General features: G+C 42.6%; 1 protein-coding gene across 1 annotated transcript; it reads right to left on the bottom strand.

The window, feature by feature from the left end:
- Nucleotides 1-14: 14 nt before the first annotated feature.
- On the bottom strand, nucleotides 15-2194 carry ankrd63 (ankyrin repeat domain 63). The gene has a single exon (XM_033642392.2). The coding sequence runs from the start codon at nucleotides 2068-2070 to the stop codon at nucleotides 460-462; it is 1611 nt and encodes a 536-aa protein (XP_033498283.2). The 5' UTR covers nucleotides 2071-2194; the 3' UTR covers nucleotides 15-459.
- Between the last annotated feature and the right edge of the window lie 14667 nt (nucleotides 2195-16861).

The following is a 16861-nucleotide window of genomic DNA, read 5'->3' as shown; positions in this document are numbered from 1 at the left end:
GCTTGCATGATTACTGGTGTTTTAAAGTATTTATTAGGTATTCAGCATGAATAGTACAGTGCACAGTCAGTGACTATCTTTAAGCAAAATACATACAGTATTAAAAACACAGAAGCAATATCAAATACATTTAATTCCATACAATATAAATACCATATATATGAAACAAAAATAATTATTTTCAGTAGCTGGTAGACCGATATTATGTTAATTATAAATTATTTCAAATATAGATTAGCAAAATTGTATGCAGCTGTATGCAACTGAACACTTAGCTTTAAAACCTCTCATTTTATAATGATAAACATTGAAATAACTAATGAACTGCAACATAAGCAAACCATTATTATTCCTCTCAATTAATATATACCACTAAGCGATCAAACTGCATCGTCAGAATTTTAAGTGCTGTAAAAATGTCTCTAACAACCATTTCTGTTGCCTGAAATTGTCCTTATTCTAATCGAGGGTGGACTGAGACGAGCAGCTTTCGAACTCACACTTCACTCCACTGATGCTGTCGACGCTCGGCTGGCTGTTGACCTGCTGGTGTGTGTGAGAGAGAGGGAAGGTTTCGGAGCGGGAAATCCGCCCTCGGCCGTTTGAGGAGCCAGACGAACAGTCTATCACCATCCTCATGAACTCCGGGGCGGTGAATCGGCGCAGCAGTCTGGTCCCCAGGCCCATGAATCCCGGCATACGGCTTGGGATCTTCCCGGACTCCATCTCCCCTCTGGCAAACAGCAGTTTGTTGTGTCTCCCGGTCGCGCCAACGCTTCCCCTCTTCTGCTGCTCTCTTCTGCTTGATGGGGCTATGTCATTAGCCTCTTCCCTCTGTGATTTGACATTCTCCTCGAGTGCTCTCACGGGCTGACTCTTGCCGTTTAAAAGAGGTTTTGGCATGGAGACAGTTTTGTCAGCATCGTTTGTCAGGCCCCGGGTGTTCCCTTGACATTCCATCTTGTCTATCAGGCATCTCTCATCCTGTAGCGAGGCTCTCTTTAATTTGCTGGCTGACAGGCTCATGTCACGCACATCACCCTGATAGGACTGCTTTCTGCTGCTCAGGAGGTCCAGGTTAAACGACTTTGCTTTTCCCCAGAGAGGAAAACTTACTGGCGTTTGCTCTTGGAGTCCAGTGTCTCGGCTGACATCTTTCTGCCTTGGCTCAGGCAGAGAGTTCAGAGTTTTAGCCCTTAGTTCTCTAAGATGGCAGTTTTGCAGTTGTTTGGCAGTGAACAGAACGCTGTGATCCCCCTCAGTCTTGCTTTTCTCTATCTGAGGAGGCAGAGCCCAGCTGTGGCGATAGTTGTCATCTTGAGACTGACTCCTGGGGCATCTGAAGCGGTTCCACAGCCCGCTGCTGTCTCCAATCTTCAGCTGTTTGTGAAAAACCTCCGGCAGTTGGTCTTCATTATTGTTCAGCTGCTTGGAGAACCTCTCCAGAACATGCCTGGGAAGCCTGTTGGGCAGCCGGCTCTCTCCTTCTCCGATGGTACCCGAATCAGCAAGTGGGTCGTCCGCGCCTACGCCCCTCCTGCAAGGAAAGTTCAGAATCTGCACACACTGGTTGTGTCCAAAGAAGTTAGCCACCTCGATAGCTGAGTGACCAGCGTTATTTGTTCTGTCCATCCTCAGTCCAAGTCTTTTAAAAGCTCGCACCAGGAACTCCAGAACCTGGCTGTGCCCAGAAAAGGCAGCATACATCAGAGCGCTGTTACCCCAGACGTCAGAGATGTCAGGATCAGCATTGAACTGCACTAAAAGTTTGACCACATCCAGATGACCCAACTCACAGGCATGGCTGAGGGCAGTGCGACCGTCCTCATCCTGGCAGTTGACATCAGCCCCTTTCTCCAGCAGCAGTCGGGTGAACTTGGCCCTGGTCCCGGGGTCTTGTAGGCAGACAGCGTACATGAGCGGGGTGCGGCTGTTTTCTGTCTTAGAGTTGATGATGCGTCCGTCCAAGGCGTCCAGAATGAAGCGCGCAAGGTGAACTTTACCACCGTGCATGGCATCCAGAAAGGTCTTAGTGCCAGAGCCCTGGCGTAAATCTTTCGGCCGCATCATTCTTGAACAACTACTTGTGGAGCCGAGCCTTCGAGCGAGCCAAGACAGAAGGTGAGAAATAGGGAGAGAAAGTGTGTAGCAAGTTCTCTGAGGCTCTCGGTGTTGACAGTGAGTGCATTTACCTCAGAGTAAGACTCAGAGAGAAGCTGCCAGTGTTTTTATACCTCCCTCTCCACATGCCCTCCCCACGTTGCCTAGGAAACAAACGTCTGAGGACCATTATGCAGTGGCAGCATCCATTCAGCCCAAGCACTCTCTGCCTGGAGAGAAATATATGCTATTTGAACAGAATAATTACTCAAGGAGAAAAACATGGCCAGTGTTTTTCATGTGAGGTCTGCGAGGTTAACTTAAATGCACCATTTTTACTTTCCTTTGATGCAAATTAACTTAATTAACAAATTCCTGCTGCTGATAGAATAATCAAATATAGAAAAGGTCCAACAGTATTTTGTGAAACCTATGAATAGGGCATTATGTTGAGTCCCATTTACATTCATGACTATACTGTTATCAGGATGCTTACCAAAGGTTTGAGGGAAGACTGAAGGCTTTGAGAGGCTTGCTTCACAAAGAGAGGGAAAATTAGCTTTTTTTCTCCTTTCCCTCCTGCCTTTAAATGCTGCATCCATCCATCCATCCACCTCGTGCTCCTGCTTGCAGTTTGCTTCATCCACAAATCATAATAATGTGCAGCAAGTTCAAATATGCTGCTCAACTGTGGCTTGACTTTCTCAAGGTTTCATAATAATGACTTTGCCTGAAGGTCTTTTTGTTGTCATGGAAAATAGTAAATCCAAAGAACTCAACACAAGAAAAAAAGGCAGTGTAAGCCCTGTTTTATTAGCTTATTAAATTGTATAAAAAAAGACTGCTGTTTTTATGAGGATATCAGCATGATTATTTGTTGCTTTCCGAAGTGACACTGAAAAGAAACGTCAAATGCCGTTGTGAATTGTGTGTTGTAGTATCATATGCTCATGTCTATCTAGTGCCTTGTTAAGGCAGAGACACACCAAATCAAAATCAAAGAACTAGTGGTGATGAAAGCAGATTGCAATGCATTGCATTCGCATGTGTCTTGACCTTGAACAAAATGCAAAGACTGAGGATGGCCAACTTGCACTTTAGTTCTGTGCCTGCGTGAAGGAAAACAACTTTCCTACCAGCAGGTGGCAGTAATCCGTATCATCATTAACAAAGTGAGACAGGAAGACTGACAGGATGGATTAAAGACGCTAGTTAGCCTGTCAGCACATTAACAACCTGATGTTGAAAGAGCAACACTTACTGTGCGCAACAACAACACAAACAATTATGAACCTTCCTGCTAAAAAGCTCAATGGCTAGAAAATATTAGGGTTGCCCCATCATAGTCGACCACGCGTTGGTTGACCAGAAAAGACATTAGTCGACAAAATACCATTGTTTGCTTAGTCACAGAAAAAACAAAAACAAACATGAAACTCTATCGGGAGCTGCGCTTTGTCAAAATAAATCAAAACCTATATGACTGGACGATGTGGGAATTTAATTTGAAAGGACAGACACAGGAAGTGGTCAAACTCAGCAGTCAATCAAATTTCATGTTACAAACCAATCACAGCCGACAGATATCTTTCCCTTCTTCCATAAATATTCAGTCTGATAAACACGGAAAAGTTGAGCATTTTGATGCAGGGCTGTCAGAGCTTTACATCTGTCCCACAGACGATAGGTCAACACACTTATAAACAGCGCCTGGAAGAAGATCAGCTCTGCACTCAGGATTTAGGTAAATAGGATGTATGATCATTGTTAAGGTTGCCTAGCAACCTCAGTCTAACCTGTTGCCATGCTCTTGAAAGCTGGCACAAAAATGGCGCAGGAGTAGTGCCCAGCCCTCAACCTCGCGTTTTCAGTGCGGTTGAACACACATTGTGAACAGCCCCTAATTTCCAGGGCTGGTAGCTGCAGTTATTACACAAGCTAGTTAATAGCATGTCGGGCAGGAAATTCAAAGTGTAGGATCATTTTGAGAAGGTGAAGGACGAACCCAAGGTGATATGTAAACTCATCTTCATTGGTTGACTACAGACATGACGTATCATCTGAAACATGGAAGTAGCTACATGCCCATTAGCACCTTAGCACAATCATTACTGCTTTGCCGACAGCGTCATTAACAGGCGGCTCACTCAGTGTGTGACGTGCACTTGTAGATAAAATATAGGCCTATATTAATGAAGGTTCATTAGTACGGTTTTGTATTTCTCTGTAATGTAGCACAGTGTTACAGTTACTGATACTATTCTTCCTCACACCTTGAACTCAAAGCATTGTGTTGCTCCACCCAAAATATATAATTTGATAATTAAATAATATCGTAAACATACAGGTGACTAGTCGACTAATGGCCCTAAATGACAACTTTTGGTTGACTAGGAAAATTCTTAGTTGGGGGCAGCTCTAGAAAATATAATCTTGCTCCCTCTTTAGCCCTCTTTAGCTTTCCTCACTTCCATTTCTCTTCTCGTGCATGGAATTGAACTGTCAATCAGAGAGATTTTATTCACCAGCAGGCTCTGCCGTCGCAGACGCCAATTCAACATGCTGAATAAGCCAAAAAATGCTGACAAGGGCAGACGGGGGCCATGGTACAGGACACACCACCAAAAAATAGGGCGACAGACATTCACAGAAAGCACATGGTTGAGCACTGACTGTCGGCTCAGTGTGTCAGGGCCGTAAAGTACAGACATTTTGACATGTGAGAATTCTGCATTAATTACACAACTTTTTTTTTCTCCATTTTTGCTTACAGCCCTCACACTTACTAACTATAACTGCACGTACTCACTATTAACTTTGAAACCACCGACTTTAAACACTCTTGTTTCTCACATCCTTTGTCAAAGCTTCTATATATAACAAAAAGCGACATGGACCCCTTTACGCATCTGTTTCTCCTCCACAAGACCAGAATTTCATTTTAATTGCTAATATAAATCACAGCAGGGCCAAAACTGTGCCAAACAGCAGAGGTGAGAGAAACAGTGTCGGGGTTCTACCCTCCTCACTGTTCACCATCCGGCTTCATCAAACCCTCAGCGGGTCCTTTATACGGCACCAAGAGCCGTTCACTCATCTAAACATGGCTGATATTCATTAACAGGTCGGCACTTTCTCCTGGGTGTCTTTCACTGGATGGAGGCTACCCTGATAATATAGACATATCTCTTTCATCATAAGGAAATATCATCACCACATCTTTTTATAACAAGGTCATATCATGGTAACACTCAATAGGTTTAAGTATTTATAATGCCAGAAATGCCGCTCTAGATTTAGCTCCACAATGCCCTGATCCGCAGGTGTTATGTCCTCAAGATTGATGCTCTGCCTTGAAAGCATATACATTATCCATAGAAAGGAAGTCGTAACCCAATCCAGATAATAAAATGGCAAAACTGAATTACTGATAGAAGCAGGCCTGCGAGATGAATGGAGCATAAAGCTCTGTGTATGATTAAACAAGACTGTGAGCAGCTCTGTGAGGCTGGACTGAGGCAAAGGGTCGCTTTGATCTAAAGCTAACGTCAGACAGTAACAGTGCTAACTTGCTGGTGTTCAGCTGGCTTTATGTTTAGCATCTTCATTTAGCGTGTTAGCATGCTAAAGGGACCTGAATGTCTGTGCAAATAATTATGGCAGTTATTGAGTCATTTCACTTCAAACCATAAGTGTGAACTGTGTGGTTTAACTAGAGGAAAAATCAGAAAGCACCAAAGTCATTAGGATTCATCCTGTGGGGACCATGAATGAACAAAATTTTGTGGCAGTCCTTTCAGTCTGGACAAAAGTAATCCAACCAACCAACCAACCAACCAACCAACATTGCCATTTGGACCACGCTGCTAGCATGGCTGGTAGTCAGCATTTTTAAAAGTTGATCATTATTTGTTGGAGTTGTAGTATACTTACTGTTTCCCTGTAGCAAACCTCCTCTCATTCCTCCTGTTCCCAAAAGATGTTCCCCTGGGTTGAAATCTGAATTGAAAGCTGTCAAAGTAATCTGAACTCACTATCATGTTCGTGGAATGATTCTGCAGTGACGAGCACATGTTGCAAAATACTTCTAGATAATAGCGTAAAGCAATAAAATGTATGTACGCCAAGTAGGGCTGGGTATCGGTACTCACTAACTTTAAGGTATCAATCAAACAACCCGGCATCCAGTAGTAGATTTGAAACGTCTCCTGTCAAACAATACTTGCATTCGATCCTTTTTTTTGCCGGGGGTTTGACCCTCCATACTTTCCGCTGGATCATCAAAGTTTCTGTTGCTGCTTTTCCAAAGCCGCTCTCCTCCCTGCAAACGGTCGGTTCAAGTCTGCCCAGTTAACCCTATGGGCCCGAACGACGCATAGTGCGTCCAAATTCATACCTGTTCTTCTCTATTTATTTTCTCCGTGACCGTGTGTCATAGCGAGAAGCCACGCATATCACGTGAAACAGTGAAATTGTAGCTTTTCAGCAAGACCAAGCACTTGTCGGTAGTTCAGTGTTTTCATAGTGAAAAAAAATGATAAAGTTACACTAAAATCATGAATAACAGAGCTTTCATATAGCTCTGCACACACATTACTGTTGGATGGATTACTCGCGAATGCAGGCTCGCACAGAAATGCCACGCATATCACATGAAAACGCAGGAGCAGAGCTTTGATGCCACACACATCATTGTGCTGTCATCCCATCATGCTATAAATCCAGATTTATTGTCTACAAAATAAAAACCTGACGAATTTCTTCAAAATCCATTATACAGATCTTATTATCAGTCACTTCATATAGTGAGGAATATCGTATCTTACCACGTCTTAGGCTTGCGTGTGTTTCTCCCTGTCTATCCACATTTGTAGTCCAGCTTTCAAGATGCAAATATCTCCATATTGTCCAAACTTTGTATGACAAGACCAGCCACTTCACCTTTGCGCACCCAGACAACTGTAGCCTAATTATGCATGCATGACAGGGCCGTAGTCACCATATACATTGAGGGGGACATGTGCCCCTCCCAATGCCCAAAATGCCCCACCAATATATAACTGAAACTGAAAAACAACAACAAACTTTGTTTACTGCAAACAAAGTGGCAAATATTATCTTGGAGGACATCACTGCACTTGGTTGACTATTTTTCTATGATCTTAGATGTAAATATTGCATGTTTCCTTCAGATAAAACACATTTTTGACTTGTGAATGAGTCAATGGAATTTCTTGCAATAATGAAAAAATACTGGCAATCATTTTCCACCTGGCACAACCACATGTTTTGGACAGCTGTGAAGTGACAGAATGTCCCACCATCATGGTTCTTATATTGCCAGATTCCAGAGAGTCTCCCCTCTTCATATATGGCAGAATATGTCTTCTTCCAACTTGCCATGGTGAGATACATGTAAAAATGTAAGAATTTAGTCACACGGATTTGTTTTTTTCATTGATATAAAAATTAATATAAAATACAGGCACATAGAAGGACATGGAATGATGGCAAATCTGGTTAGCCCTGATTGACCTGAAAAAACAAGATATAGCATGTGTATGTAGCCTTTATAATGACTGTGATATGAGCTTAAAAGTAAAGGTAGTAAAAATACCCTAAAAACGCCTAGGGCCCATAGGGTTAACACAAGTTAACCCAGCACCATCAAACATTCGCCTCTGAAGCAGCTCGACTCTGACGTTTAACCCGATAATAACCATTAGGTAACGTTAACCATGTGATGCTAACAGTTAGCCCTGTAAGTGTGTGTGTGCTGCAGCCCGGACCCTCACAACTTCCCTGGTGCAAAGGTCACACTCCCACAGCAGCAGCTACAACCAAGGTTGGAAATCAGCACCAGTCACCAACCAAATGCCTGTAAAGTATGCACATGGCTGCTAGATTTGCTTCACCTACCAGCCAAAAAAAAAAACAGAGTGCCTAATAGATTTTGGAAACCACCAGCCTCAGTGGCAAGTGGACAAAAAAGTTGTATTTCCAACCCTAGCTACAACCCAAACACTCTGTGGTGTGATGAGGTTGAGCATGATGTATTTGACGGAGGTGGCAGTTCAGCCTGCTGAGATGCCACCAAAACGTTCGAAATTATGGCTATACAACACGCCACTCCATTCACATTATGGGTATCGAATGAAGTATTCTCTGGTACTGGTGGTATTAGTGCTGGTATCATAATTTGTATAACAATACCCAGCCCTAATACCAAGCTATAAAAATTATTCTTGTTGGGCTACATCCAGCACTACAAGCTGTACTTTTGACATGAAGATATGGGTCCATGGATTCATACTGATAATGTCAGATTCTGACACTGTACTACCAGCATACTATGACTAACTACAAGGTGTTGACATTGTTTCAGATTGATAGTCATGTTCCCTCTTTAGTCTCATCTTTGAGATGTTAGCTAAAGAGCAGTAAAAGGTAGATCCTGTTATTGTTAAGAGATGCTATTTAGCACACTGCTGTTTTACTGAGCTGTTCATTATATTTTTTTATGTTAACTTGAATGAGTCTCACCATTCTACTCTAATCTCTCACTGTCAAGCAGTCACACCATGTTCAAAGTCTCTTACTGCACAGCATGTACCTTGCCTTCTTAATGTTTAATGTAACAATAGTTGAACCTCTTGACCTCGTTTGCATGCCTTGTCTAATCACAGTTGCATCCTGCAGACCATACAAGGAAGGTCTATTTTACTCTGTAGACTCAAGACTTTCATGACATTAAAATCCATACTGCAAAGTGGGCGTGGTCCTTTACATAAAACATGCGTGATGTTGATAATGTGCTATATCACAGGATCTTGATTGTGACTGTGGAAATGCCGCAAATCACCTACTACACAAATTAACATATAGCCTACTTTCCATATGAAGTAGGTCATGCTGATCATAAACTGTGTCTGTATTCTACATGGGAGGTTAAATGTATTACTATGTTGACAAAATCATAAAAACACCTCAGACTCCAGCATCACCTCAGCACTGTAATACTACTTGGAGGATAAATATATGACAAATAGAGGACACCTCTGGGATAAAACTGATGAAGCAGGCATTGAGTATTTCACAGAGCTTGACAACGATTGTGCTCACTTCTTATCAGGTGTTCCAGTTTGAACACTTGGAGACTTTGGCTGCTTTTTTCAGAGGACAGTTCAGTCCAGAAATAGATTTGAGCTGCCTGGACTGCTTGCATCCTCGCAGGCAGGCCGCAAGCTACACTTGAATTATTGTGTTGGCTCCTGGCTACTGCTGATTATCTGTATGCGGGGTGACATTTTCTGCTAGGGCTGTTCATTTTTACAAGAAAGAGTTATGGATTAATAGACTATCCATTTTTAAAATGGTTCCTGGGGGAGGCTGTCTATGTTCCTTTTTATCTAATCTTTATTTTTAGCATAGGGAAAACAGAATAATTATAATTAATATTCCTATCATATCTCTGTCTAGACTTGAAGAAGATGTGGTACTGTTGAGTAATTTACAATAAGATGAAATATTTAAAGAACCACATCCCATTGTATAATTTCTAATATCACTTTAAAATATCCATAGAGTGACATGATTTTGCCATTGTATTTCTGCCATGTATACCCTATGGCATACCCAGAACTGTCTTATCATATCATACAATAACATAAATTCTGTTGTAGCTACTCAGACAACCTTCAAGCTCACATTAAAACTTATGGCCAATTTAGAGTCACCAAGTAAGCTGCATGTCTTTGGACTGTGGGAGGAAGCCGGAGTACCCTCAGAAGACCTACACTGACCCAGGGAAAACATGCAAACTCTGCACAGAAAGGCTCCCCCACTCTGCAGTTCAAGCCCCCCACCCTGGGTTTAAACCAGGAACCCTCTTGTTGTGAGGTGACAGTGCTAACCACTGTACCACTGTGCTGCTGTGTACGACTATGTATGACTAAAATCAGCAATATTCCCAGTTAATCCCTGAATGATATCAGACGTAGTTATTAACTTGTTACACTCCGTTTCCATCTTCAGTTTGACATTACGTCCACTCTATCTGATTCCTCTGGAGGAGGCAGATTCAATTTTTCTTAACCAGTCTCCAGAGACCAATGTATCTGCCTGAATCTAATGTTATTTCACGTCCACACTGATGCATAGATATGCCATCATTCCTGTTTTGCCAGGGTTGCCAAGAGTGGAGCGGAGGAGTACTACGATGTCGGGCGATATTGAGAAACCATGTTGATTTAGACAACCTTGATAGCAGCCATTTTGTAATTACTCAATATGTTAGACGCACTGCTTGACAACAGCATTCGTCACATGCATAGCACTGCTTAGCTAATCGAGTCCCCCTGCATCACACATCAGACATTGTTTTCATTTTAACCAAGAAATCGCTGTTTTGTGTCGGAATGCCAGATGCATCAGTCAACGTGAACTCGGTGGAGTGGGCGGACTCAAAGGTCTGTACCCAGGCAAAGTAAAACCTTTGAACTATAAAACTAGCTGAATAGGTAAGCTTACCTAGCTCTGATTGTCTCTCAACGAGACCTGTTTCCACTCCAAGATAATAGACCTGTTTCACGGCAGACATTTTGACATGTCAGAGTAGGAGCAGCACATTCAATAACACTAATGACAGCTGCGTTCCACTTAGAGTAGACCCTGGTATTGTCCATGTTAGCTACTAGCTTACTGGGACACTGAATGGAACTCACCTGTGTTATTCCTACTAAGACGAGTCAAAATGTCTGCTGTGAAAAACGTCCATGGAGTTATTCAGTTAACTCCAAACAACAACAACAACAACAACAATACAAGTTCATGTTAAGCTGTAGAGGTCCACTTTTCTGTGTTTCATACTAGAAAACCTGCTTATGTCTTTCCATTTTTACAGCAGCTTAGACTTGCAGTCTGTAGCAGTGTGGAGCTAACTATCCCTGAAAAATGGAACATGTTTCTACATCAAAACAAACAAACAAACATACCAATCACAGTGTTTCAAAAACGAATGTCAGGGGGTACCAGACAAAAAACACTGTAGGAACACCACAACGCCACCAGAATAGCAGGGTCTTGGAAATTAGCAAACACATATCCCATTTCATGGTATTTAATAAGACGTCTTTTTGCCCTCAAGAGTTTAAAATCAGTAAATAAAAACAATAAATTAGATTCTGACAAGAATGTTGCCTCTATGCATGATATAAAACTACTCTATCATCCATTCACTGAAAACAGGCCGAGCAGAAATGAATGAAATGTGGATGAAATATTCAGAATGTGAATGAATTGGTACCATGAGACTTGCTAATTGGTCAGATGTATGCAATAAAGCAGAGATGTCATGGTAAATACCTGATCTTCCATTCATTGCGGGCCTGGCCCAGGCAGGAGCCACTTTGAATGCCTGATTAGAAATTAAAGCTTGTATCAAGTTAAGGTGTTAGCCGCAGCTCTAAATGTCTTAATTAGCCTCCGGGGAGAATGCACTTTCAGTGCCACAAAATCAACAGATCTCTCAAGGTTCTTTCAAGAAAGACTTGTAAATGGAAACAAATGGTTGAGCTGAACACCCTTGGTAACTCCACTTAGCTACTAACACCTGGGACTAAATTAGTGCATGAGGAGAGGGTAGGAAATGGGGTTCATCTGGGACCAAATTCAACAAGGCCTATTCACTGTAACTAAAAATGGTTTCTTACTGGTGACTCAACATGCCCTCGTCCTCCATGGACTACTTCATCTTATGCCTGCTAATTGAGCACACCTGAGAATGACATAGTTCAGGCTATCACCTGCTTCGCACTGTGAAAAACAGGATGCAACCGTGACCTTTACTTTCCACGTCCTGCGCAAATCTACGAAGACAAAAATATCGTCAGCTAAGGCATAATGAACTTAATCAATTTATAATCTCTAAGCTGACAAGATGTCACCATCCTAGAACATGTCACCATTATTACAGGCCTCTTTTCAGACTTATTTTTTCCACCTTATGTCCAATATCAAATCACAACAAAACACAATCTGACTTTGTTTCCCCACAGTTATGTAACATCTTAACACAGGTAGCTCTGTCATTTGAGCAGTGGGGGATGACGGCTCCTGCTGGGACAAAAGCACTAAATTGATGTATTTGTATTCAGCAAGAACAATCATGTGTCTGTGTGTCCATTCGGTACCTCTAATGCCCTTTGATTTGATACAAGGACACAGCAGTCTGAGGCTGAATGGAGATTTCACATGCCTTCCGTTCCAGGAAAGAGGCAGCAGCTGGCCTGCTGTCACTGTGTAACCATGGTGTGCTTGTATCATTGCTAAAGAGGAGGCGAGGTCGTTGTCCCATAGCAGAGAGCAAATGTCATGTTCAACAGCAGAATCTCTTTAAATGAACTTCCAGCCTTAATGAAAGTGACTTTTCTGTTGTTGTCAATGTTCGTTTCTTGATAAAAACTTATCATAGGTTAGGTTTTTTAATTTCTGTCACAAGACTAAAGACAGATAGTAAGGCACGGTTGGAGTGAGGACAATTACATAGAGTTACAGGGCTGCAGCTGAAGACCCTGACAGCACACCAGGAGCTGTCACTCACAAGGGCCACTGATATGTTATTGGCCATGAGGCGGGCCCCTCAGCGCCTTTGCTCTCTCCGCTCTCATCAATTATCGCCCTGACTTAGGCTTGCCAGGCCGCAACAACCAGATGGTAAACAGTGGGCTGTTTCCCTCAGCCGTCGGATTTTGGGGGCTCTAATATCAGTTCTTAGACTGAGACACTTTGGACAACAGAGAATTAGCACCTACGGCGTGACTGTCCTGTGTTTCTTTGCCACGGCAATGAGAACATGACAAGAGGGATGTTGACGAGGGAGAAAGCAGCACTGCAGAGGGGAAGTGCAAAATGCAAATTGAGACAGAATATTTGGTGGTGGCATAGATGAGCCAATGAATGACTGATTTAATGGAAAGCAAAGGGTATCCGCACACTGCATAAGAGATGTCAAAACATTTTAGCCACACTAGCAGCATCTCCAGGGATGGCAATCACTTATTGGGTCGGTCCTCCACTTTGGTCTTGACAGAAATCTTTATTGGAAAGATTGTCGCAGGATGAACTGTAATGACTTTGGTGATCCTCTGACATTTTATCTAGCACCATCATCAGGTCAGAATTGTCATTTGGCCTTTTGGTTTATGATCATCCCGCAGACAATCCTATCAACATCAGCTGCAGGCCTTTGTGTTTAGTGCTAAATGATAGCATGTTAATACACTAAACTAAGATGGTGACTATGGTAAGCCTACCTGCAAAACATCAGCATGTTAAAAGGAATACTTTGACATCTTGGGAAAATACAGTTTTTGCTTTCTTGAGATCGATACTCTTATGTCTGTTTGTTAGCTGGAGTTGGGTGTTGATTCAGTTAGTTAAGCATAAAGTCTGTACATGGAGGAAACAGGTAGCCTGGCTCTGTTCAACGTTTTTTTTTTTTTTTTGTTTTTAAATCTGCCCACCAGCATCACTAAAATTCATTAATTTACACTAATTCTCATGGGTTTAAGTTGTGCACAAACTGAAATTTAAAACCAAATTGTGATTTTACTGTTGTTAAAGGTAGGCTATTTCTCTTAAGCGGTGCTAATAGGTGGATTTTTAAACTTTAGCATGAGCAAGATTTACAGCTTCTTACAATCTTAATGCTAAACTAAGCTACTGGTTTTCTTGGTTTAAGCTCAATAGTATGTTTAAGCAGAAAAGTGCATGCCCCAAATGTCTATTCCTGGCATTGTCTTGTGAACCCGCCTGTTAACTGCACTAACACATTTTCTTACTGCTGAAGACCCTGTTGGATTAAAATGTCTTTTTGCCCAGTATTTGCACCCAATGATCTTCCTGCACAATCAATATTCATATAATTATAGCTTAACCTTTGCTAAGTGGTAGCAAAAGCACAATACACTAATACATGTAAAAACAAGATGGCAGCCATCTTTGCCAAGTCAGCCTGCAGCTGATCCTGACACAAAAATGAACAACAAACAAAACCTGATCCAATTAACGATTGAAACCTGTTTTTTTATACTTAACATTTGTAGTTTGGTACTGCATCCAAATTTGACAATTTTTTATCAGTAGTAATAAGCTTAGACGCTGTTAATTAGGAAGTACTTGTTTGAGGACATTGAGACTGCTGATTGTTGCGCAACAATGTTCAGGCTTTGAAATTTACTGCTTCATAAACTGCTTACAAATAAACCCATTCTTTTCTTCAAAAATGACTATGGCTCAAAGACAATGCTTAACGGCAGAGGTGAGGCCAGCCCTGTAAATGTGAAAGTCTGTGTCCATGAGTGAGTGAGTGAGTGATGAGGTTATACCACTGGTGGGAGTGACTGATGACATAAGTGTTGGTGTTTCCCCAAGCAAGCTAAATAGCTATAATGAGCTGCTACATTAACACTTCATCCACACACTCTTGTCACAATGTACGAAAGCACATCAGATGAGTGACAACTTTGTTCAGCTAATTTTCTGTAACCATTGTGGTGTTATAGCGGTGTAACTATCCATCCAACTGGATCAATATATCAATTCGATGAACAGTGATGCTACAGTTTCACTTCAGAGGAGGACCCAAATGCAGATTTAACAGGCAGGTGTGTAGTTTTCAACAAAAGGTGAGCTTTAAAGGGATAGTGCACCCAAAAATGAAAATTCAGCCATTATCTACTCACCCATATGCTGATGGAGGCCCTGGTGAAGTTTTAGAGTCCTCACATTCCTTGCGGAGATCGTCAGGGGGAGCGGCCAGCACACCTAATGGCATACGGCACCCAGACTAACGTCCAAGAACACAAAATTGAATCCACAAAGTATCTCCATACTGCTCATCCGTAGTGATCCAAGTGTGCTGCAGCCGCGACATAAAAAGTTGTTTCGAGAAAAGTCATATGAACTCTGTTTTTAGCCTCACTGTAGTCTGCTTCTCTGTGCTCCGCGTTCACGTGTGCGCACTCAGGGTGATCGGAGATCTCTGAAGAGCAACAGTCTCGTCAGTACTAATGTCCAGATTCTCAAGTGCCTGCATCGCCAATTCCCAGTCTGTGCAGCAAAGACTCTCCTCACCCATTGGCATTGCTTTGCATTTGAAACAACTACACCACCAGGTTTCCAGTGCTTGACTCCGGTATTCTGTGGCTGAGCTGAGGGTTAGGCTCATGAGCTGCGGCGGCTGCTTCGTCCAGTAGCCTGAGTTCCGCCCATATACTCGGGCTCAAACAAATACGGCTCAACAAAGAAATGCTGTTCCTCCTCAATTTCAAAGTCTTCAGACATGTTGGGCTGTCCTTTGGTAAAAGACTGTAGTGCAAATTATCTTTTAGCGACTGTGGTTACTGTTGTCTCCCCCTGCGGTGCACGTGTCAGGTGATGTAAACACGGGTGAGCAAAGCTCATGCTTTCGCTGGTCTCGCGCAGGCGCGCACATGTGAACGCGGAGCACAGAGAAACAGTCAGAGCTACAGGCTACAGTGAGGCTAAAAACAGAGTTCATATGACGTTTTTCGAAACAACTTTTTATGTCGCGGCTGCAGCACACTTGGATCACTATGGATGAGCAGTATAGAGATACTCTGTGGATTCAATTTTGTGCTCTTGGACGTTAGTCTGGGGCGCCGTCTGCCATTAGGTGTGCTGGCCGCTCCCCCCGCCGATCTCCGCAAGGGATGTGAGGACTCTAAAACTTCACCAGGGCCTCCACTGGCATATGGGTGAGTAGATAATGGCTGAATTTTCATTTTTGGGTGCACTATCCCTTTAATGTAGCTGTTAAAGGATTTCCAAAAAGGCTGGCAACTCAAAATACAAACTAAAAAAAACAACCAGGAAAAGACATGATGACGAGGGATGAATGTAGTATGAAAGCAGAATGACTGACACAGAGGGGGGGAGACAGACTGACCAAGGACAAAGGGAAACACACAGGTATATATACACAGAAGACTAATCACAAGGAGGAGACACAGCTGGAGAAGGAAGACATGGGCAAAAGGAGTGAAACAGGGCTGACAACAAGGGTGGAGCAGATAAGACTAATACAAAACAGGTGTGGTGGGAAGACTCTGGGAACAGGGAAGGACTAACGAGACAGGTGTAGCAGAAAACAGGCGGGAAAACACACAAAGACAGAAAGTAAAACCAGACATGACACATGAGGAGAGAATCTACAAAATAAAACAGGAAGCAGATTAAATATGAGGTAAACAACAGGAAAAAGGGACACAAACAGAGTCCACAAGATAAAAGAATATGGCTGGGATCATGACAAATGATCCAGTTTCATCGATGCAAAGTGAAAACATCTATCCATATCATCATCTTCAGGACACAGGTATATTTTGAAAGTCTGTGTCGCTAGTGAAAGTCTGTGACTGGGTGACAAGACTATTCAAGAGAAGGCTGAGACACGGGGTCAAACATGGGGGGATTGCACATGCGCAGTGTAACTTGAGCTGCGATGCTGGAGGGTGACAGCAGGGGTGCTAGATAAAAAGCGCAGGATCCATTCAGGCGATCAAGGAGTGCGCTTGGTGCGGTCTGCTTGGACTTTTGGACGGCGGCTGCCTGAAGTTGTCGGAATTGCATCTCTGTCATTCTCACCCACAACGCATGCCACCAGTGACAGTCCAATAAAAAGCTGTGAAAATGACATGCATGCACATCCCCCTTATTCCGCGGTCTCACGCCATCTACT

This window comes from Epinephelus lanceolatus, chromosome 15 (assembly GCF_041903045.1).
Source record: "Epinephelus lanceolatus isolate andai-2023 chromosome 15, ASM4190304v1, whole genome shotgun sequence".
In the NCBI taxonomy this organism is placed as follows: Eukaryota; Metazoa; Chordata; class Actinopteri; order Perciformes; family Serranidae; genus Epinephelus; species Epinephelus lanceolatus.
The sequence above is the reverse complement of the archived record's forward strand: the minus strand, read 5'-3'. Positions and strand labels throughout refer to the sequence as shown.